This window comes from Bos indicus x Bos taurus, chromosome 18, assembly GCF_003369695.1.
Source record: "Bos indicus x Bos taurus breed Angus x Brahman F1 hybrid chromosome 18, Bos_hybrid_MaternalHap_v2.0, whole genome shotgun sequence".
NCBI classification, from domain to species: Eukaryota; Metazoa; Chordata; class Mammalia; order Artiodactyla; family Bovidae; genus Bos; species Bos indicus x Bos taurus.
The window spans coordinates 19,741,814-19,764,304 of NC_040093.1; the positions used below are offsets into that span (position 1 = coordinate 19,741,814).

General features: G+C 45.4%; 1 protein-coding gene across 1 annotated transcript; it reads right to left on the reverse strand.

Annotated features, from left to right (window-relative positions):
* Window positions 1–19,411: 19,411 nt before the first annotated feature.
* On the reverse strand, window positions 19,412–22,153 carry FFAR2 (free fatty acid receptor 2). Its single transcript, XM_027514346.1, has 2 exons — window positions 21,542–22,153; window positions 19,412–20,994 (listed from the first exon to the last, which is right to left on the reverse strand). Exon 2 carries the CDS (start codon window positions 20,985–20,987, stop codon window positions 19,998–20,000), a length of 990 nt encoding a protein of 329 aa, XP_027370147.1. The 5' UTR covers window positions 20,988–20,994; window positions 21,542–22,153; the 3' UTR covers window positions 19,412–19,997.
* Window positions 22,154–22,491: the final 338 nt, after the last annotated feature.

A 22,491-nucleotide genomic window follows, 5' to 3' on the forward strand; every position in this document is an offset into this window, starting at 1 on the left:
GGGAGGCAGCCCAAGAACTCTGACAGATGAAAATATCTTCAGAGGCTTCTGAGAATTGAACACAACATGCCACCCTTGACAACAATCCTCCTATTAAGACTCCCACTGCAATTCCTGACACCCAACAGATAAACCTATGACAACATTCCTGGGTGCTCCTCCCCAAAACCAATGACAATCCAAACAAACAAAAAGCCCCCAGTCCTCTCCCAGTAACAAACCCCTCCCATTCCTCATACAACCCCAGTCTCCCAGACAGGCGACTGGAGTAGTGCTCCCCAGCGCCCCCTACTGCAGTTGACTGCTATCACATCTGCCCTCCTACCAGACCCTGCATCATCATGGATACACAATCACCTCCCAGGAGCCCTGTAAACTCCTTATGTTAAATCAGATCATGTCATCTTTCCAACTTTGACTCTTCAATGATTTCACATTACTTTCAGAATAAACCCTATGGACTTTACTAGGGGCCTCATCTCCTACCTCCCCGATTTCCCTTCTCATTCTGATCCAGCCACCCAGCCCCTCTGGAGCTCCTCCAGACTGGCCTAGCTGCTCCCTCTACCACTTGACTCATTCCCCATTTCCCTTGCTCCCTCACTTCATTCAACTTTCTTGAGATAACACCTCTCTGTGAGACCTTTCCAGTTTGATCACCTCACTTAAAGAGTCACCTGCTCTTTTGATCTTCCAATTCTGCTACATATTTTGTTACAGGATTTATCACTACCAGAAACATCTCTGTTAATTTGTTATCTTTATAATACTGCACACTTCAATGCAGCTATCCACTGTCCACATGTGACTACAGAGCCCTTGAAATGTGACTAGTCCTGAGATATGGGGCAATGTAAAACACATACATTGAATTTTAAAGACATTACAAAAAAGAAAAAAGAATATAAATATTTCACTAATATTTTGACTTTATATGTTGGAATATTTTGGATATATTGGGTTACAGAAAATACATTGATATTTATTTCACTTGTCTTACTTTTTCAAAATCTGGCTATTGGAAACTTTTAAATTACATACGTGGCTCACATTCTGTTTCTTACATAGAACTAGAAGAAGGTCAGTCCCATGAAGACAGGAACTCTTTTGCTTCCCATTGTATCCCTCTCACATACTGCCTGGCACAGAGAAAGTACTCAATAAACACTTGTGAATTGAATGAAGGACCAGTCTCCTTGTCCACGCCTAAGCTTTCATTTGATCAAGCCTCCTTCTGAGTCTGCCAAACAATTATTTCTCTTCACACGTTCCTTCTGAGAACTCCCTTTCCAAGGCCCCACACCATCCTGGCCCTACAGTAAAGGCCCCAACACCTGCCACAGCATGAGTTCAGTTCAGTTCAGTTCAGTTCAGTTCAGTCGCTCAGTCGTGTCTGACCCTTTGCGACCCCATGAATCGAAGCACACCAGGCCTCCCTGTCCATCACCAACTCTCGGAATTCACTCAGACTCATGTCCATCGAGTCAGTGATGCCATCCAGCCATCTCATCCTCGGTCGTCCCCTTCTCCTCCCGCCCCTAATACTTCCCACAGCATGAACCTCCCTATAAATACTATTCTTTTGCTCTCTCTCTAACAGGTGAGGAAACCCACCTTAATATTCCCCAGTTCCGGGGCTTGCCTGGTGGTCCAGTGGTTACAATGCACTCCCAATGCAAGGGGCCCAGGTTCGATCCCTTGTCAGGGAACTAGACCCCACATGTCACGACTAAGACTTTGCATGCCACAACTAAATATTGTGCATGCTGCAACTAAAAATCCCACATGCCATAATGAAGATTGAAGATCCAGAGTGTTGCAACAAGACCTGGCAAAGCCAAAAAAAAAAAAAAGTCCCCCTGTGCCTCTCATGTGATTCTCTACCTTCTTTAAATAATGTGTTGTCGTGGGTCACTGTGATCATCTCAACCAGAAACCTCCCCGCTGCTCCCACCCCACCATGACAAACCTCTCTCCCTACACATAGCACTTCTCATCATACTCTTTCCCAGTGAGGCACCAGGGATCAATGTCCATCTAGAGTTGGTGACCTGATGAAAAGATCCCTCAAGACTTCCAATTATCACAGATCCCCCTTATGCTCAGGATAATCTTCCTTACTAATTCCTAACAGAACATCTAGGGCTCCTCCAGTATGGAAGCAGGAGCCAGGAAAACGAACTTTTGACTCCTTAAATTGCCTCCAAATCAGATTATTCAGAGTTACAGAGACAGGCTGACTACATTAAGAAACCAAGGTCTCATTCACCATACAACTTAAAAATAGTGTACCATTACCACGCCACCTTGTTGTTTCTTATAAATCAAATCGTCTGCACTATCATACTGTCCAGGATGTATTTTTGTATTGTATAGTTCATTCAATGTAAATCTTTATGACATGGCACGATTTTGGAAACACATTTTACTTTGGCTTTGATTCATTTTTCAATACACTCCGGAGAAGGGCTTCTCAGGTGGCGCTAGTGGTAAAGAATCTGCCTGCCAGTGCAGGAGATGCAAGAGACACGAGTTTGATCCCAGGTCGGGAAGATCCCCTGGGGAAAGGAATGGCTACCCCCTCAAATATTCTTGCCTGGAAAATTCCTCAGACAGAAGAGCCTTGTGGGCTATAGTCCATGGGGTCGCAAAGAGTTGGACATGACTGAGTACCAGTGCCCACCAACCAATCAAACCCCGGAGAAACCTCCCAAGATCTCTTCTGATCTGAGAGAAGCCCAGTCCAGCTCCTTCCCTGCAAAGAACCTGCCCAGGAATAAACCCTCCTCCCCTCCGGGCCCAAACTTACAGTTCTTACTGTTCCCAGTGGAAAAGTCAATGTCCAGTTCTGACTTGGCTTCGAACACCAACACTAACTCCTCTTCTGGCTGCCCCAGCTCCACTGCCAGGGCAGGATGCCAAGCGTCAAGAAAAGCACACCTCAGGCCCCAACAGTTGTGCGTGGCCATTTCCTTTCCCTTTTCATGTACTTCCGGTGGAAGCTACCCTGCGCATGCTCCTTGACTCTGGCGCCCCTACCTCTGCTCTTTCCAGCCCACTTCTGGTTAAGACCCTGCTGCGGACCACTTACCACACCTGTTTCTGACTTTTAGGCTTCAGACTGCATCCCCATTTCTCCCTTGAAGGGCATTGGCACCCTGAGAGAGGTACAGAAAAGGCAGGAAAGCTGAGACGTAATCTGAAGGACATTGAGGCCCAGTTCTGAAGCGTTAACTTTCGAATCTCCAAATTATGAGGCAAGAGCTGAGGTCTTCAGAACCCAGAAGGCAGAGTGGAAGGATGGAAGAGGAGTACTAAAAAAAGATAATATTTCTCTGTTTTAAAAACAATGACATGCTGAGATAATATATTTTGAACATTTTGAGTTAAATAAAATATATTGTTAATGTTCATTTCATTTTTTTTTTTTACTTCGTATAATGTGGCTATTAAGAATTAAAAATGGCTTACATTGTATTTCTGTTGCACAGTGCTGGAGTTCATAGAAGGAAACATTGCAAAACTTCTAGCCCAGTGACTGACAAACCATAAATGTCTGATAAATTTTCCAAGGGCTTCCCTGGTGGCTCAGATAGTAAAGAATCTGCCTGAAATGCAGGAGACCTGGGTTCAATTCCTAGGTCAGGAAGATCCCCTGGAGAAGGAAATGGCAACCCACTCCAGTATTCTTGCCTGGAGAATTCCATGGTGGGATACAGTCCATGGGGTCTCTAGGAGTTGGACACAACTGAGTGACTAACAAGTTCTCTAAACACGCCTTTAAACATATTGCTTCCCCGTGAAAAGTTTTCTCTTGGTTATGCAACCATGAAGAAATAGAACTGCCCTGGAGTGCTCAGCTCTAACTGGGGAGACACTCAATAGGTAAGTGAACACAGAAAGAAGACAGTTTCAGATGATGATAAATACACACTGGAAAAGAAACAAAATGGGACAGTGGAACAGCAGAAATTAGCAGTGTCTCTTTAATCAAGGCGTCAGGGAGTCTCTGTGAGCTGGTAGCCTCTGAGCTGAGATCTGAATGATTTACAAAGGAGCTGGCCCTGAAAGGCCTGGGGGCAGGAGTTCGAGGCAGATGGAACAGACTCTGTAAAAGCCTTAAAGTAAGAATGAGGCTTCTATAGTTAAGGAACAAAACTAAGTTCTTGTGCTCAGGAAAAGGTTAGTAGAAAATGAGCCTGCACAGGTGGAGGTGTGGTGGCTGGCAGGTCACAAGGGCCCCAAAGGCTGTGATCACTGAAGTGTGACAGGGAACTTTTGTGGCCACCTCCACCCAGTTCTTGCCGAGAATTAAGCCCTTACACTTTAAAGCATCCATTGCATGCTGTGAATTAGGTCAGTCCCTATTGTATTAACAAAAGAATGGTATTAGCCAGTATCATCCTTTGGAAAACTGAGAAAACACTCACTCATACCATTCTCTGCAAGGCTTAATTTCTCTTCTAAGATCCTGAGAAAGGATGCATGAGAGGATATTTAGCAACAGACTTGAAAAGGAGCACTTTGACTGCAGTGTAGAGAGTGGATGGGAAGGGGCCTGAGACAGAAATGGAAACCTGGTGATCAGTGAGCAATCTTTTGCAGTGGCTCAGATGAGAGATGGCAGTACCTTCCACTGGTGCTGCAGTAGCTGGTTAGTGAGAAGTGAGTACGTATTTTGGAAGCTGGAACCAACTGGAACCAATGGACTAAACATGGAGAAAAAGGAGAGACTGGAAGGATTCAAGGATAACTACTCAGTTTTTGGTTTGAGCAGCTGGGTAGATGCCAGTGCCATGTATGATGATTTGGATTCTAGTTCCAATTCTGTTGGGTGGTTCTGGGCAAGCAAGTGACTTATTCTCTGCTGAGCCTCAGTTTTCTCATCTGTAAAATGGGGGATGCCATGGAGATTCGATGAGATCTTGAACAGAAAGCATGGGTCTGGCATATGGTAAGCACTTAAACTGCTGTTATTATCATCATAATCGTTACTGCTACTCTGAAGCAGGTAAAAGCAGGCTTTGAAACCAGTCAGACATGAGCAGAGTCCCTGCATCGCTATGTGACATTTGCAAGGTCAGTCCAATCTCTCAGTCTCAGGTTCTTCATCTGTAAAAGGGTTTAACGATAATATCCTCCCTCCAGACACAGCTGTGAGGAGTCAGTGAGTTTTGAATATGAAGTGCTTAGTGCGGGACATAGTACATAGCAACTGCTCAGTAAACAAGGCCCAAATGCTACAGTAATTTGACTTTTCTTCTGTGTGTGTGTTTGGGGAGCATACATGTGCTCATTGGGAAAATGCAAACAGTACAGAATTATGTAAAGTAGCAGATGAAAGCTGACCCTTCCCCAACTCCCTAAGTAACCACTGTTGGCTGTTGCATAGCCTTTCCTGATTTCAGACACGTGCCTGTGTGCACAAATGTTCTGCTCTTCTTTGAGAGGCAGGATAAAACTTGATGGCTGAGAGTTCAGTCTCCAGAGGCACACAGACCTGGGTTCTAGTCCTACCTCCGCCACTTTCTTTGCTATGAGATATTGGGCAAGTGATTTATCAGTCAATCTAAAATTCCGTTTCCGTTTTTGTAAAAAGAAAAGTCATCGCAGAACTGACATGTGGTTTGGTAAGGAGTTGCTGAAGAGTGAGTGCAGAGGAATTAGCACTGAGACTGTGTGTATCAAGGTCTTGGGACACTTAGCTGCTACTGTTATATATACTTATTTTATTAATAACATAATGGATGATACTGTTTTCTTTATGCTTTTGGAGAGCTTTAATTCCTATCTTTTTTAATGCTCTTTTGCAATTGTCTCTTCCTTCCTTCTTCACTTTAGAAAGTTTTAATTTCCTGAGACTTCTCCAGTGGTCCAGTGGCTAGGACTCTGCGCTCCAAATGAAAGGGCCGCAGGTTTGATCCCTGGTCAGGGAACTAGATGTCACATGGTGAAACTAAGAGTTTGTATGCCACACCCAGTACAGCCAAATAAATAAATAATAAAACATTTTTTTTAAAAGAAAGTTTTAATTTTCCTTCTTTAAGTCAAGGTAAAATTGGTATATACCATTATATAAATTTCCAGCGTATACTATTATAATTTGACGTCTGTATACACAGCAAAGTGATCATCACCAAAGGTCTAGTTAACGTCTATCATTGTGCAATTGATCCTGCATCTGTTTTTGTAGCTTAGGAAGATATGTTAAGCCTCTGGACACTGGTTCGGTCTCTGGTCTGAGAAGATCCCACATGCCGGGGAAACAACTAAGCCATGCACCACAACAATTGAGATTATGCTCCAGACGCCGGGAATTGCAGCTATTGAGCCCATGTTCCACAACCACTGAAGCCCATGCCCTAAGAGCCCGTGCTCTGCGACAAGAGAAGCCACCATGATGAGAAGCCTGAGCGCTGCAACTAGAGAGTAGCCCCCACTCATCGCAGCTAGAGAAGAGCCGGTGCAGCCAAAATCAATAAATACATAAATAAAATAATTTTTTAAAAAGGATGTCTTGAGCCTTTTGCCACACCACAACTCATCAAGATTTGATGTGGGGTTAAGGAGGTGGACCCCTTGTCAGCTCCTCATCCTTAAGTTTCTGCTTCTGAGAGATTCCTGGCTGCGTGTGAGTAACAGAGGCCAGGACTGCAGCACGCCAGGCTCTCCTGTCCTCCGCTATCTCCCGGAGTTTGCCCAGGTTTTGGAGGTAGGTAGTAACCTTGTCTACCCAGGAGGTGGCAGGCAGAGTCCAAGAGAAGACAGCAAGTGGCACAAGGAAAGTGTGAGACCTCATGGCCTTTTGTCTCTCTCACCTGGGCCTTTGGACCTTGTCTGAAGTTGCATCTTGTCTCCCTTAAGGGGGCCATGGCTTCTACTTTCACTTTTCCCTGGGGAGCCTCAGGCAGCATTCAGACTGTTTAGAAACTAAGCCAGTCTTAGATCCCAAGATAGTGATGTCATGTTTTATCAAACTGGCTGTCTAGGGTATTTTGTAACTGGCTTTATCATTGTAATATGGTTTTCTTTTCATCTCCTTTCACTCCCACCACCTTTCTTTCTTTCTTTTTTTTTTTTTTAAGAGTCTACTGGTAGATGGTTATTCTCTTCCCACCACTCTCCCACCATACACATACTGCTTTTACATTCTGGGACCTTTTCTCTCTCCTTTGAGCATCTAACTCCCCATTCCCTCCCAGTACCAATCTTTTCTCTATGCTCTACTAATTCTGATAGCCCCACTTTTCTCCTTTCTCTGTTCCAGCCATGTCACAAAACTCAGACATTCTGTTTGCTCAAAGGCCCTTGGGTTACTTACCCACATCTGTACCTATTTTCCTCTTTGTGAAACATCTTGTTTTGGATTCTTGAGAACTATTTCCTTGGGGAGTGCCAAGCCTTAAGAGTCTTATTTGCAAACAAAATGGCAGGAAGGCCCAGACCAATGACAGCAGCATGGGGTAAAAAATCAGGAACAAGGTTGGTGATTTCTTTGACACAGGGTAGTTCTTGGCAGAGTCACAACTGTATTAGGGCCAATAATAATTTGTTTCTTATCTGGTCCATGGACTGGTGTCGGGATCAAATGAGGTAAGATTCTGAAAACACTCTGTAACATGTAAAGCACCTTATAACCTGTTACATATTCTTAGTCAGCAAAACACCCACCCTGTGACAAGAAGAACACAAGATAAAAAGTCAAGAGACCTGGTGGGTCTGCTAACACCATGTTGAGAGTGAGTAGCAAGTTTCCTTCTCCAGCAAATTGATTCCATCATTTGTTGAACACCCACCTGTGTCAAGAATGGTTCTGGATGCTGGGGATGCGCAGGTGAACAAAACAAGTTATCCTGGAACCCACAATCAAGAGGGGAAGAAGACAGGCAATAAACAAACAAATAACAATAATGAAATACTTGCTGGTATAATACTTGATGGTAGATTGAATACCCATGTTTCCATTGGTTCCCTCCTGAGATCACACCAAAATGACAACAAAATCTTTTTGAAAGGCACTAGACTTAGAAGAACAGGGAGGAGAAAGGAGGATGCAACGCTGCCAGAATTTTGGAAGCTGGAAAGCAGATGAATGTCAATGTGCTCAGCCGTGTCCAGCTCTTTGTGACCCGAGGGACTGTAGCCCACCAGGCTCCTCTGTCCATTGAACTTTCCAGGCAAGAATACTGGAGTGAGTTGCCATTTCCTCCCCCAGGGAATCTTCCTAACTCAAGGACTGAAACTGAGTCTCTTGTGTCTCCTGCATTGGCAGGCTGATTCTGTACCACTAATGCCACCCATAACTGGTAACTGATTTGTCAGACCTATGAAAAGTTGAATCCCAAACCAGCAGTGGGAAAAGCCAAGACTCAACCAAGGTTCTACTACCGAGCCCACAGAAGGCTCACAAACTGGTGGGAAGAGGTGCCTCTCGGGGTGAAGGGCAAGCTAACATAAGGAAGCTTGGCTGAAAGTTTATTTGAAAAGAGCCCCCAGATCTCTTCCCCAGTTTTCTGATGCAAGGCAGCTGCCCCTCACATGGGGTAAGATGAGTTTTATTCTCTGGAGAGGAGAATACAGAGAGTCTTTGGAATGTAGGGCATCAGAGACAGTAGGAAGAGGGAGCAACATGAAGTAAATCAGAGATTAAAGGAATGGTATATATTGAGACCACTCACCTGTCTTTTCCATTTGAATCCTAAATTTCTGGCAATCCAACTTTCACCTTCCGGGCAGGTGATTAGAAGAATCTTTCCTGGCAAATTTGATCAGCCCAAGAAGAAATTGACATCAGAAGTTCCCTACTAAATGAACCAGCTGAATCACCCTCCAGTGAAGCCTAACTCATGTGTTCACAGCTTCCACTCATTACCTAGTACCTATGGAAGGCAGCCTCCAAGACAGCCCCAGTGATCCCACCTCCTTGTATACACACTCTTGTATGATTCACTTACTCTTTCAAAATGAGTTGAGAAAAAATGATGGAAGATCAATTTGAAGGTCAAGTTTATAAAAAAGACTGCCTTCCTTCTTGTCCTCTCATGCTTTCTTGCTTGCTCTGGTAGAGGCCAGCTGCCCTACAGAGAGATATGAAACTGAGGGAGACCTCCAGCCCATGGCCAGCAAGGAACTGAGGCCCTCAGTACAGAAGACATCAAGGAACTTAATTCTGCCAATAACCACATTTTTATTGTGAATATTTTCAAATATGATCAAAAGTAGAGGGAATAGTACAATAGAATCCTATCCATTACCCAGATTCAACACTTATGGAGATTTTGCCATGTTTTTATTCATTTTTTTTTTCCTTTTCTGCCTTTAAAGCAAACTTTTTTTTTTCTTTTCTGCCTAGACAACATGTCAAATTACTTTTATATCCTTTTTTTATATCTCAAAAAATATTAGTCTCCTTCCTTCTCTTCAAGATGATTAGACAATCAAGGATTTCCAGATGTATGATGACAACTTCTGACGTATAAGATTGAGGCCAGCACTTTAAAAGTAACTTGGAAGAGGAAGATGAAAATTTCTTAAAGAGATCAGAGTGGATATTACAACCAGGACTTTGTTGTAATCGGTCAAGAATAAAAGTCAGGAATAAAGTCAAGAATAAAAGAGAGTCCTTGAATTTGAAAAGTGATAACAAAAAGGAAAAATTAAACAGAAGGTCTGAGAGACAAACTTGAGGAAATCTCATGGAAAGTAGGGCAAAAAGATGGAGAGGTGAAAAAAAAAAAGATGGAATGAAGGAATATGGGGGAGAAGGAAAAATTAGTGGGCCAGGCTAAGAGGTCCAAAATCCCCCCAAATAATAGGAGTTCTAGAAAGAGAAAAGAGAGAAAATGAAGGCAAAGAAATAATCACAAAATGTTTAAAGAGAATTTCCCCAAACTGAAGGATATTATTTTGCAGATTGAAAGAAAACAAGTGTCTAGTGCAGTGGGTGAAAGTTTAGAATAATTGTGAGAAAGGTAAAGGACCTTACAAGCTTCCACTGAAAAAAAAAAGATAGATCACAAACAAGGAATCAGAAATAGGAATGCCTTGGGAATTTTCAACAAGACTGGAAACCAGATGGCAATATGGCAATGCCTTGGAAGTTCTGAAGGAAAATTATTTCCAATCTAGAATTCCACATACAGCTGATATTAGTGAAGAATGAAGGTAGACTGAAGACATTTTCAGACATGTGGAGTTTCAAAACATTTATTATTTTCTAGAGAAGCTGTTACTGGGCTTCCCTGGTGGCTCTGGTAAAGAATCTGCCTGCCAACGCAGGAGATGTGGGTTTGATCCCTGGATCCGGAAGATCCCCTAGAGAAGGAAATGGCAACCCACTTCAGTATTCTTGCCAGGGAAATCCCATGGACAGAGGAACCTTGTGGGCTATAGTCCACTGGAGTCACAAAAGAGTTGGACATGACTTAGTGACTAAACAACAACCACAATAACAGAGAAGCTGTGAGAGGACATAAAACAAGGAAGAGAAATGAGAACAGAGTGGCAGAAAAACCCTCTCAGTTTAAAAATGTCCAAGACTCAGCTGGCATAAACCACCACTAGTCCAGACTGGAACAGATCAGGAAGTCCTTAGAGAGGTCTCGAGAAGATGAATCTGTCTCCTGCTAATAACTCTGAAGGTCTCGAGAGGAGATAAGACAATTGGCAAACAGTTTGGGTGAAATCAATGATAAATATGTAAAAAGCTAAGGAAATGAAAGATAAGTTAACTATTAATTCTGGGGTGGGGCGAAAGTTGTGCAGGGTATAGGGGTAATCATAGTTTGCTATAGAGCTCCATTATTTACACAGTCACAATAACATAAGCATTGAGTGTTGTTCTAATATGATTATGATGTAAGTCTACTATGAATATGAAGAGTAGGAAGTGTGTTTATGTATTGGGGAGAGCCAAATCCACATCTGACATTGGGAGAGTTAGGAGATAAAACCTGATACTGAAAAATGAGAGAGAATAGTAAAATAAGCAAATCCCTTATAGACACAAGGAATAAATATTCAATGGAAAAAAAGTGAAAGCAGTTGCCTCCAGGAAGGGGTAAATGTCCATGGTGGGGTGAGAGGGTTAGCTATATGCTGTTTTTCACAGCAAACTATTTGACTCATTAAACTATGGGCACGTGCACCTTTTGTAGAAATAACAACAAAAAATAGATACAAGAGAGTGATAAATGCAGTAAAGTCAGTAACTCAGAATAATGTGAGTGCGTGTATCAGAGAGAGGCAATTTTAGTCTGGACTGAGGAGAAAGTCCTGTGAACAAACAAAGTTTAAGTCACCAGCAGTCTGAAAGATGAGGTCTCAGCCCTGTGAGATCTAGGGGAAGAGAGTTCAAGAAAAAGGGGACAGTAAGTGCAAAGAATCAGAAAGCAAGATCTTAGCAAGTTGTAATTTGCACAAAGGAAAAATGAAGTGAGAAGGATGGGGTGCCAGTCGGGGGTGAGGAAGAGACGAGCTTTGGCAGATGGACAAGTGTCAGATCATGCAGGGCTTTGCTGGCCCAGGGAGACCTTGAGTTTTATTCTGAGAGCCATGCATAAGAAGCATTTGGAGGGCTCCATGCAGAAAAACCCTGATGCTGGGAAAGATTGAAGGCAGGAAGAGAAAGGGATGACAGAAGTCGAGATGGTTGGATGGCATTGCCAACTCAATGGACATGAGTTTGAGTAAGCTCTGGGGGATGGTGAAGGACAGGGAAACCTGGCATGCTGCAGTCCATGGGGCTGCAAAGAGTTGGAAATGCCTGAGAGACTGAACAAGAACAACAATGCAGAAAAACAGAATTACATTTTTAAAGCTCGCCTTGTATAAATATCTACAAGGTGCAAGATACTGTTCTAAGTGTTTTGTATGTATAATATTAAACTCACTTAATCATCATAATAGCATGAAGCTGTATTAGTTGCATTTTTTTTTTTTTAATCAGAAAACTAAAGTACAGAGAAGTTGAGTTGCACAGTGTAAGTCAGGATTCAGTCCCATTTACTGTGACTGCTGCTTCCCTGGAAATCCTGCTGGCTATTCCAATAGAAGCTTTCAAAAATTCCTCCAGATTCCATGACTTGTCCTCACATGGCCATTTCTGTTTCACTGGCCTGAGATGGTGCTGGTTACTGCCTCTACCTCCCACCCAGGCTGTCCCAGAGCCCAGGCATCCTTCCTTCCCCCAGCCACTACTCCTTCCCAGAACCTCACTTTCCTTGCTGATCTCTGCCCTGGGTGCTCAGGTGTCTTGTCCCACCTCTGCTTCCTTTTTCCCTGGTAGTCTCGGCAGTCAGTGTACATCTTCCTCCACCTCCAGCGTTCTGTCCAAACTAGTGCACACCTCATGAATCATGTTTCCTGCTACCCTTTCTCTCCCACAAAGAGGTAGCTGATTGAGAGAGCCAGTGACCACATCCAGCTTTGAGAGGGAGTCTAGGGTCTGCACCAGGGCTCAGAAGACTGTCTTGATGGGGACTGGGGCATGTCACTTGACAGCTCTAGCCTCAGGTTTCTGTGTTGTTAAGCAGGGAGAAGAGACTGCACTGTGCTTCCTATCAGAAACTTCGAGGCCCCTTATGATCTATTCCTTGCCTGTCTTCCAACTATCACTCAAGTCCAGTCACCCTGGCCATTCTGTTCCCTGTGCAAATTCAGCCGGCTCCAGCCTTGTACCTGCCTTGAACCCTTTGCTTGGAACATTTTCTCCTCAGTTCTTGGCTTGCGTAATTTCTTCTTGTCATTCTGGTCACAGCTCAAAGGGCACTTTCCAATGGCCTTCCCAAGCCACTCATTCATTCTTCAAAGTCATCTCCTACCCTGGCTCCGTCTGACTCTCTTCAGAGCTCTTGACACTGCTTCAGAGTGTCTGTTTATTGTCCCCTTGCCTGCCTCTCCCCAGATGTGAACTGTCTGAGAGTAGGGGTCTTGTCCTTGTGCACTGCTGTGTCTTTAGCACCTAGAACAGCGCCTAATGTGCCATAGGCCTCCACAGACTTTCATGGATGAATGAATGCTTATGTGTGATGACGTGAGGTCTGATGTGCCGCTTTATTTTTTTAAGTGAGTTATTCTTTTTTAAAATTAATTTTTGGTTGCACTGAGTGTTTGTTGCTGCGGGGGCCTTCTCTAGTTGTGGTGACTGGGGGCTACTCTTCCTTGTGGTGCACGGGCTTCTCTTTGCAGTGGCTTCTATTCAACTTCTATGCAGAGTACATCATGAGAAATGCTGGACTGGATGAAGCACAAGCTGGAATCAAGATTGCTGGGAGAAATATCAATAACTTCAGATATGCAGATGACACCACACTTATGGCAGAAAGCGAAGAAGAACTAAAGAGCCTCTTGATGAAAGTGAAAGAGGAGAGTGAAAAAGTTGGCTTAAAGCTCAACATTCAGAAAATGAAGATCCTGGCATCTGGTCCCATCTTTCATGGCAAATAGATGGGGAAACAGTGGAAACACTGAGAGACTTTATTTTGGGGGGGGGGGAGCTGCAAAATCACTGCAGATGGTGATTGCAGCCATGAAATTAAAAGACGCTTGCTCTTTGGAAGAAAAATTATGACCAACCTAGACAGCATATTAAAAAGCAAAGACATTACTTTGCCAACAAAGGTCCATCTAGTCAAAGCTGTGGTTTTTCCAGTGGTCATGTATGGATGTGAGAGTTGGAATATAAAGAAAGTGGGTGCTGAAGAATTGATGCTTTTTGAACTGTGGTGTTGGAGAAGAGTCTTGAGAGTCCCTTGGACAGTGAGGAGATCCAACCAGTCAATCCTAAAGGAAATCAGTCCTGAATATTCATTGGAAGGACTAATGCTGAAGCTGAAACTGCAGTACTTTGGCCACCTGATGTGAAGAACTGACTCATTGGAAAAGACCCTGATGCTGGGAAAGATTGAAGATGGGAGGAGAAGGGGACAATAGAGGATAAGATGGTTGGATGACATCACCAACTCAATAGACATGAGTTTGAGTAAACTCCAGGAGTTGGTGATGGACAGGGAGGCCTGGCGTGCTGCAGTCCATGGGGTTGCAAAGAGTTGGACATGACTGAGTACTGAACTGACCTGAACTCTTGTTGCAGAGCACAGGCTCTAGGCACACTGGCTTCAGTAGTAGCAGCACTCTGGCTCAGTAGTTGTGGCGCATAGGCTCCGAGGCATGTAGGATTGTCCCAGACCAGGGATCGAACTCATGTCCCCTGCATTGACAGGTGGGTTCTTATCCACTGAACCACCAGAGAAGTCCTGATAAGGCAGTTTGGAAACTTGAGACTGCTGTACATGATTTAAAACATCTAGATTTGGGAGCAGTATGTTTACTTTCCTAACACTGTTTCCTTGAGGCTAGAGCTGACAGATGGCAGGGGACAATGATTGGGGAGAGGGAGCCTGAGGTTAGAAAAGAGCCTCTCCTTGAGTAAGCTGTTGGTGGACAGCTGACCGCAGCCTTGGCTCCCCACCCCCACCACTTCACATCTTCTCCCTTATCACACCTTGAAAACTCTGCCAAGTAGGTTACTGGACTACTGAGTCTGAAGGCTTAGCGATCTTTGGCCCAATTTCCTGGTTGAATGTGCAACTTTTAGTTGTGAAATACCCTCATTTCCTGTGACTAGAGAAAAATAATGAAAAGGAAAAAAAATAGGGCAAAAGTATTAATATTTAACCATAGGAGGCAGAGAAAGTTGAAAAAAGAGAGAGTGAGAGAACCAATAGAAATAGAACCTCCTTCCTAGAGGGAAGGAGCAGGGAAGTTAAAGGGAATGGAGTTGGAATCTTGGCTGTGTGTTTTCCCTCAGACCCTCTCCGGGCCTACCCACGTCTGCCTTCTCCCACCACAGTGTCCCCCACAAAACCACACTACAGGTGTGGCCAGTGAGAATTTCTGAGAAAGGGGCACAGGAGCATCTTTTCCAGAAAGTGGAAGTGAAATAGTCAATGCCAGGTTCCCCTATCCTGTTGGTTGGGCCCCCAGATCAGGCTCAGACATCTCCCTCCACCCCTGTTTCCTGCTAGCGGCTCTAGGCTGCTGTCTGTGTTATTCATTAACCAGGTACTAATATTTCTGTTTACCCATCTGTCATCCTGCAGGGAATTCAGAGGAGTCCCACAACTAACCCGCCACCCAGATTCTCTTGGATCTGGCCCAGTCAGCCACATTTAGCAAGTGTTTATCATGTTGAAAGTCCTGTGCTCGAGCCTGGTACTCCCTGTAACCAGGGAGAGAGAAAGTTTCCTCAAGTAGGATGTGACCAATCTGCCAGTTGAGCTTCTGTGCTAGGCAGTACATCTAGTGATGTGCTTGAGCTGGTTTGCAAGAGCTGGTTTTTAGCATCGATTGCCAAACACATGTTCAGTGTAGAAACTGACCCTGGAGGGAGTGTGTGGCCACAGAAACTGGCAAGTGCTACAAATCAGGGCCCATGCTACCCTCCATCCCTTGGGTAATGCTACCCACCATTACCCCTCTACCCCGCTCCCCCATTACCACTCCCCGCCCCTTGCACTCTCATCCGAAGAACCGGCTTACATATGCTGTTCAGTTGCTCAGTCGTGTCTGACTCTTTGCGACCCCATGGACTGCAGCATGCCAGACATCCCTGTCCTTCACCGTCTCCCAGAGCTTGCTCAAACTCCATTGCATCGGTCACCTATTTGTCAAGTAGATGTGTGATAACTTATAAGGCCTCCTCCTGGCTGTTTGGTTCTTGAGCGGCCAGTTCTAATGAAAGAGGAAACCGCCTCACTTTCACGGAGTTCCCAGCCTGGTGTTTGCTACTTTATGGTTCTTAACTCTGTTGGGCATATTATCTCCTTGATCCTAACCGTCTCCCTTCAGTGGTAGGCGCAGATGCCACATCGATCATCTGAAAATGGAAATCAGATGATTTCACCCTCTTGCTTCAAACTCTAGAATAGCTTCAAAAATTCTTGCAATAAATTCATGCTTTTATCTGGAGCCTCAAACACATATCAGCTGGCCCCTGCTGGCTTCCTTGACTTCCTCTTTCACTCTCTCCCCATTTCACAGGATTCCAGCCCAGTGGTTCTCAAAGAGTTGTCCTGAAACACCAGCGTCAACATCATTTGGGATTGTTCGAAATCCAGATTATCATCCCAGACCTACTGATTTGGAAACTGAGGGGAGGGAAGACTAAGCTAGGCTTCAGCAAACTCTCCTGGGGTTTCTAAAACATGCCTGAGTCTGCAGACCTCTGCTCTGTCCCCACACTGAGATGGGGGCTGCATCTCTATGCCCCTGAGAAGCTTAGGTTTTCTCCCTCCTTACGGCTTTTGAAGCAGGGGTTCCTCTTTCTAGAATGCTCTTCCCATGGGCCTTTGTATGGCAACTCCTTCTTGTTCAGGTCTCACGTGACCATCATTGGCTCTGAAGAATCTTCTAAACCTTCTCAATCCCTCAGTATACATTCTCCCATATCTCTGTTTTGGCCCATTTGTAAAAACCATTTGCCACACTCTGAAATTACCTTATTGTTTGTTTACTTGCTTATTAACTATTTTTTCCAACTAGAATGGAAGTCCCAAGAAGGTAAGTACCTTGTCTCTTATACACTCTGCACCCCAGTCCCTAGAAAAGTATCTGGCTTACAATAGCTATATAAATAGGTTAAAAATCAGTACATATTTGGTAAGCAAACGATAGTAATTTCTCAGTAAAGATATGGGCTATATAGGAAGTGACTTGATAGAGATCAAATGCTTGTCAGTGAGTAGCTAAAATTTCACCCTGAAAGGCTCAGAAATCCACAAATTTTCTTGCACTTTTTAGCAAGAGCAGCCATGGCCCTAAAACCCTGGGAATCTCTGAGTTGGAAGGAGTCTGGCAATTAACTGGTTCAGTCCTTATTGGATATGGAAGTTTGCTCCATATCTAAGATGAGTGCCTTCTACTTCAAAATTCCTGGAGACTTGGGGGTGATTACCTTGTTGAGCCCTGACTGTTTAAGATGTAGCTGTCTGCCTCTTTTGCCCATGATCCTTGTTCTTCTCTGTGGGGGTACAGAAAATTCATCCTCCATAAAATGAACTTATCTTGTCCCAGCCACATATTCAGCATTCTCTTACTTGCTTTTCACATGTCAGTGAAAAAAAAGCAGGTACTTTGGAGTTGGGAAGACCTGAATTCAAATTCCCTTTCACTATTGACCTTGGAAAGTTCCCTTAATTGTCTCAGGCTCCTTCTCTAGAACAGTGCCTGGCATTTAATGTGTGTTATTATTATGCTTTAAATCTCCAAAGCACTACAGTTAATTTTTCTGGGCTTGATTCCTTGGATTAATGTCCTTTAAAAAAATGAACTTCTTAGTCCTGAGCATGCTACCGATTAGACCTCAGTAAAGTGGGATTATCATCAACTTATTTAGACTCAATTTCTTTTAATGCCACCCAAAACAAAATCAGCTTTCTTTTTTTTTGGAAGGTATAATGTATCACACTCGCATAGTAAGTCTATAGTCAGCTGAAAATCCAAGAATTTTTTGTGACACGTTACTGTCAAACCACCCTACATAGCTGACTATATAATATATTATTTCCATAACTTTAAATGTTCTACTTACTATGCTTCTTTTGAGTGGGAGTACATCTGTGTTTCACACACATTGATATCTTATTTTTTAAGTTTTATATTTATTTATTTAATTTTGGCTACACTGGGTCTTCCTTGCGGTGCTCGGGCTTAGTTGCCCCAGGGCATGTGGGATATTAGTCCCTGACCAGGGATCAAACTCGTGTCCCCTGCATTGGAAGGTGGATTCTGAACCACTGGACCACCAACCTGTGAAAGTCCCCCGCGTTGATATCTTAGAGTTAATTAACACTCCATAGTTTCTCAGCAGTTTTATCTGTGCAATCTCACTTGAATCCTCAGACTCACCCTGAGAGGCATATGGCATCCTCGTTAGTATGATTTGAAAACAGTGGCTTGGAGGTTGTGACTTGCTCAGGGTCATCTAGCTACTAGTAGAATCAACAGTGAAACCATAGTTCTTATGACACCAGTACGGTATTGCCTTGAAGAAAAGTAGAAAATGAGCTCTCAGTTGAGTGGGAGTAATAAGGGAAGTCTCTCTGGAGAAAGTACGTGTTGAGTGGTGTCTCACAAGAGAGGGAAAAACAAGCAATAAGAAGATGGCATGGTACGGGTTTGAGGAAAAGGGGACTTACAGGCAAGAAAAGGTCTCTGAAGAATAATTTCTTGGGACCCTGAGCCATGTGGTTTCTGACCTGAGCTGCCTTTCATGATCACCTGGGAAGCATCTTAAAGCTCACCTGCTGGGGCTCCACCCCCAGCAACTCCAGGTCAGTAGTGTGAGGTGGCTACTTGTAGAATTTTTATACCTCTACATGTTATTCTGATGTGGAATGCATGCATGCTAAGTTGCTTTGATCGTGTCCAACTTCTTGCAACTCCATGGGCTGTATGTAGCCCACCAGGCTCTTCTGACCATGGCATTCTCCAGGTAAGAATACTCGAATGGGTTCCCATTCCCTTCTCCAGGGGATCTTCCTGACCCAGGGATCGAACCCATGTCTCCTGCAGCTCCTGCACTGGCAGGTGGGTTCTTTACCCACTGAGCCACCAGGGAAGCCCTCTGTTGTGGAGCCTCTGTTGCAGACCACTAGGTGCTGGAGGGACCATTAACCCGGGAGCACAGTCTAGGGATCCTTCTGGCAGAGAAATAAATGAGGCAGGGGGAGTTGGGAAGGAAGAGAGGATACAGGGCAAGTGTAGGGTGACAAGATGTGAATTCTTGGGAGGAAAAGTTTGGATGAAAGGAAAACGCTGCAGGTTTCTAAGCAGAAGGATAACATGTTTAAAGCCTCTGAGATACACTGATAGCTTTGAGCAGGGACTCACCCCAGTCCTCTTTCTGAATCCAATTTCTATTCATCAGTCTAGGCAGGAATCCATCCATACTTATTCTGCTTACTCATTCCACTCTGATGACATCTTTATCTTAACAGATTTCTGTGGTTTCAGAGGCAGCACCCTCACCCTACCACAAAGTCTAATTCTCCATCCCATTTTTGCCCTCTTTGTGCTTGCAGAAATGTCACAAAAATTGTGGACACTCTCTTCAGAGTTTTATAATCTTTATTTTCAGTCATTTTTTTTTCTGGCCACACCCTGTGGCATGGAGAATCTTAGTTCTCCATGCAGGATCTTAGATCCCTGACCAGGGATTGAACCTGTGACCCCTGCAGTGGAAGCACAGAATCTTCACCCTTGGACAACCAGGAAAGTCTCTAATCTTTGTTTTTAATCTGGCAGACCAGATTGTCTTTTCCTGTGCTAGCGAGAGTTGAGCTCTAACTGATGGGTACCGAGCTAGGTTCTGACCTGCAGAGAGCACCATGGAAGAATACCTCCCCAGACCTCAGGTGGCTCTCAGTTTATTGGGGGAGACAGGTACACACAGGAAGACAGGATCATACTTACAAAGCAGCAGGTCAGATGGATATTGTCCACACCTCAGTCATTAGAAGTCTAAATCCCCGTCCTCCCTCCTAGTCCCCTTGCTTCAGAGCCTTCCTACATCTTTGACCTCGTTTAGTATTTCTCTTCCATCTTTTCCACGGGCTTCTTTCCAGCACCACCAACTAGCCCAGCGTGTAGGTGTTGTTGCAAAGCTGGTAGCAAGATTGCCTTAGCTTCAGCTACTAACCACCTCACAAGGACTTCTGTAATCTGTATTAGCTACCTTGCTTCAGAAACTCTGGTCTGATAGTGCTTCTGTGCCCAACTGTTTCTTCTTTAGTCCTGGAGCTACGCTCCTTTGGGAAGGAAATTCAGTCAGGAAGGGATATGGAGCTGGTGAGGGAGATTTTTACAGTCCCCAGGAGTGGACTGGGTCTGGGCCGGGGCGGAATCCCTGAATCAGGGCCAGGAACTCGTGTTCTCCCTCTCCAAGCCTGCTCAACTCCTACGAAACTCAGAGTTCCTCTGAAGGTCCAGGAACATCCCTAGTCCAGGGTGAAGTCCGAACTCGGGGCTCCCTCTGCTTGACTCACGCCCGGGTCCTCATTCGCGGCCTCCGCTGTTTCTTTGCATCTGCGTCCCAGCAGGGAGGAGCCCCAATGGTACAGTGCCTGCAGCCCTTTCCCAAAGGACCTGCGTACGACTGAGGAAGAGAAATAGAAAAGCAAGGGGTCCAGACTGGCATTGAGGCTACCAAATACGACAGCTTCCCTCCGCCACTTGGGGCTTGCTTTCATGTAGAACCCCACCAGGTGGGATATGTTATAGGGCCCAAAGCACAGCAGGAAATTAAGGAGCGACACGATGGCCAGCCCCATGGCTCGGCGCTGCTTCTGAGCCCCCATATGGGGCTGGGTGAGCATAATCCACACAAAGCGCGAGTAGCAGAAGGTGGTGACCACCATGGGGAAGAAGAAGAGGAGGAGGCACAGCTCCAGCCGAATGGGTAGCAATAGCCTCAGCTGCTCTTGGGTGAAGTTCTCGTAGCAGGTGGTCTCATTCTCCTTTGGGGCCCTCTGGGTTGAATTCAGGTACTGAACAATGATCACCACAGTGCCGTGACCAAAAGACATGACCCAGGCGATCAGAGCAGCGATCACTCCATACACGGGCCGGCGGGACAGCTTGTACTGCACGGGGAAAGCCACTCCCAGGTAGCGCTCGACGCTGATGCCCGCCAGTAGCAACGTGCTGCAGTAGATGCTGCCGTAGAAGCCGAAACCCATGAGGGCACAGGCTAGATTAGACAGCTCCCAGCGGAAGTCAGACGCGGCTTCGATGATCTTGAAGGGCAGCAGCAGCAGCAGCAGGACGTCGGCCAGCGTCAGGCTGAGCAGGAGGATGTGGACAGGTGCAGGGTGGGGCTGACGCACGCGTCCCAGGAAGGCCCGCAGCGCCAGGAGGTTGGCAGGGAGACCGGTGAGCAAGATAATAATGTAAGCCGTGAGGATCAAGGAGCTATCCCAGTCTGGCATGGCTGTCCTGGAAGAGGATGAAAAGGGGCAGGGGGCAAGGTCAGGTGAACCAGATCACAGACTGCAGACCTTGGTCTGGTTCAGTCTGTGGACATCTTCCCCGGCATGCTCCCTTTCCCAGGCCAGGGCTTTCTGCCCCCACCACTGCTTGTTCACACCACCTGCCAGAACTGCCCAGAGCAATTATTGACTTTGCTTGGGGCGGGATATTAAGCAGTAGTTAATACGTTTGCCATCATGTGTCTCTGGGGGAGACCAACCCTTGGCTGCCCAAGGGAATTCCCCCTGTGGTTCTCCCAGCCTCTCTCCTTCTCTCCTCCTGGACACAGGAAGTTACTGTTAGCAGTCTGCAACCTTCCTCAAGTCCTTTCCCCAGTCAGAGACCTGCAGGGAGAAAAGGCAAGCCTCACCCCAGCAAGGAGGGTATTCGAAGACTTCTCTCAGAAGAACTCGGGCTCTGAAAACCCAGGCCCTGTGACCTAGGGCTGGTTCCTCCTCAGGACCCTGCCACTGGCCCAGGCAGCAGGTGCCCAGCCCCCCATCCATCCCCTTACCTGTTTTCCTCTCCTTTTGCAGAACACAAATTCTTCTCCGCCTCTCCCTCCCCAGTCCAATACGGACTTGGATTCGGGGACTAGATTGCAAAGAGGAAGCTGGAGAAGTGCGGGGAGGGGGCGCGGGGAGGAGGGGTGAGCCCACAATATCCTATGGTCTCTTGTCCCCCGAGAGACTTCAGAGAATATTCAGAAAAGCACACGGGCTGTCACTGCTCCTGAGCCGGGTGTTTTGATAACAAACAGAGCAACTCTTCTTAATGGGGTAACAGTTTCCGTTTGGCTTGTCAGCCTCACTGCCCGCACGCTGTCTGGCCCCTCCATCCTCTCTCCAGGGTTAGCGTCTGCTCCACAATTTTTTGCCCCCGTTGGCTGCTGTTTCTGGGTTTGATCCTCTCACAGTCAGTTTCCTCCAGCCACCCCCAATGCTTTCCCCTCCATTTCTGATCCTGGCATCACTTCCCAGAGTGCAAGCATTAAGCAAGCTGCCTTGCCTTGTCTTCCTTCGGGATAAATGGCTTCTTGGGATTGGTCTTGAAGGAGAGGCTGAAAGCTTCTGGGAAAGAGGAACAGAGCATTAGCCACGGCTACCGCCCATTTCACACAGCAAAAAGTGGTAAGAAACTTGGCTGGTAGAAAGCTTTTATATCAGCAATGGTCATGTGACCGAAGAGGGGAAGCTCAGTAATTGAGCGCTGTCTCCTCTCGAACCCAAAGGAAAGGATGTGAGCATCTTTACTCCCCACCACCTGCCCAGAGATCCTCACTCTGATTTCCAAACCCAGATTTTCTGTCCTTAGTTCCTGAATTTTTTTTCAATCCCAGGCATTTTCCCCCCATTTCCCAAGTCAGATTATTTCATCGTCTTCTCTTTTCTAGGCGATTTCTTCTGTAATTCTACTCAGTCTCCAAAAAGAGTTTTATACTTCCTTTTCTTCTTCAATTTTCCA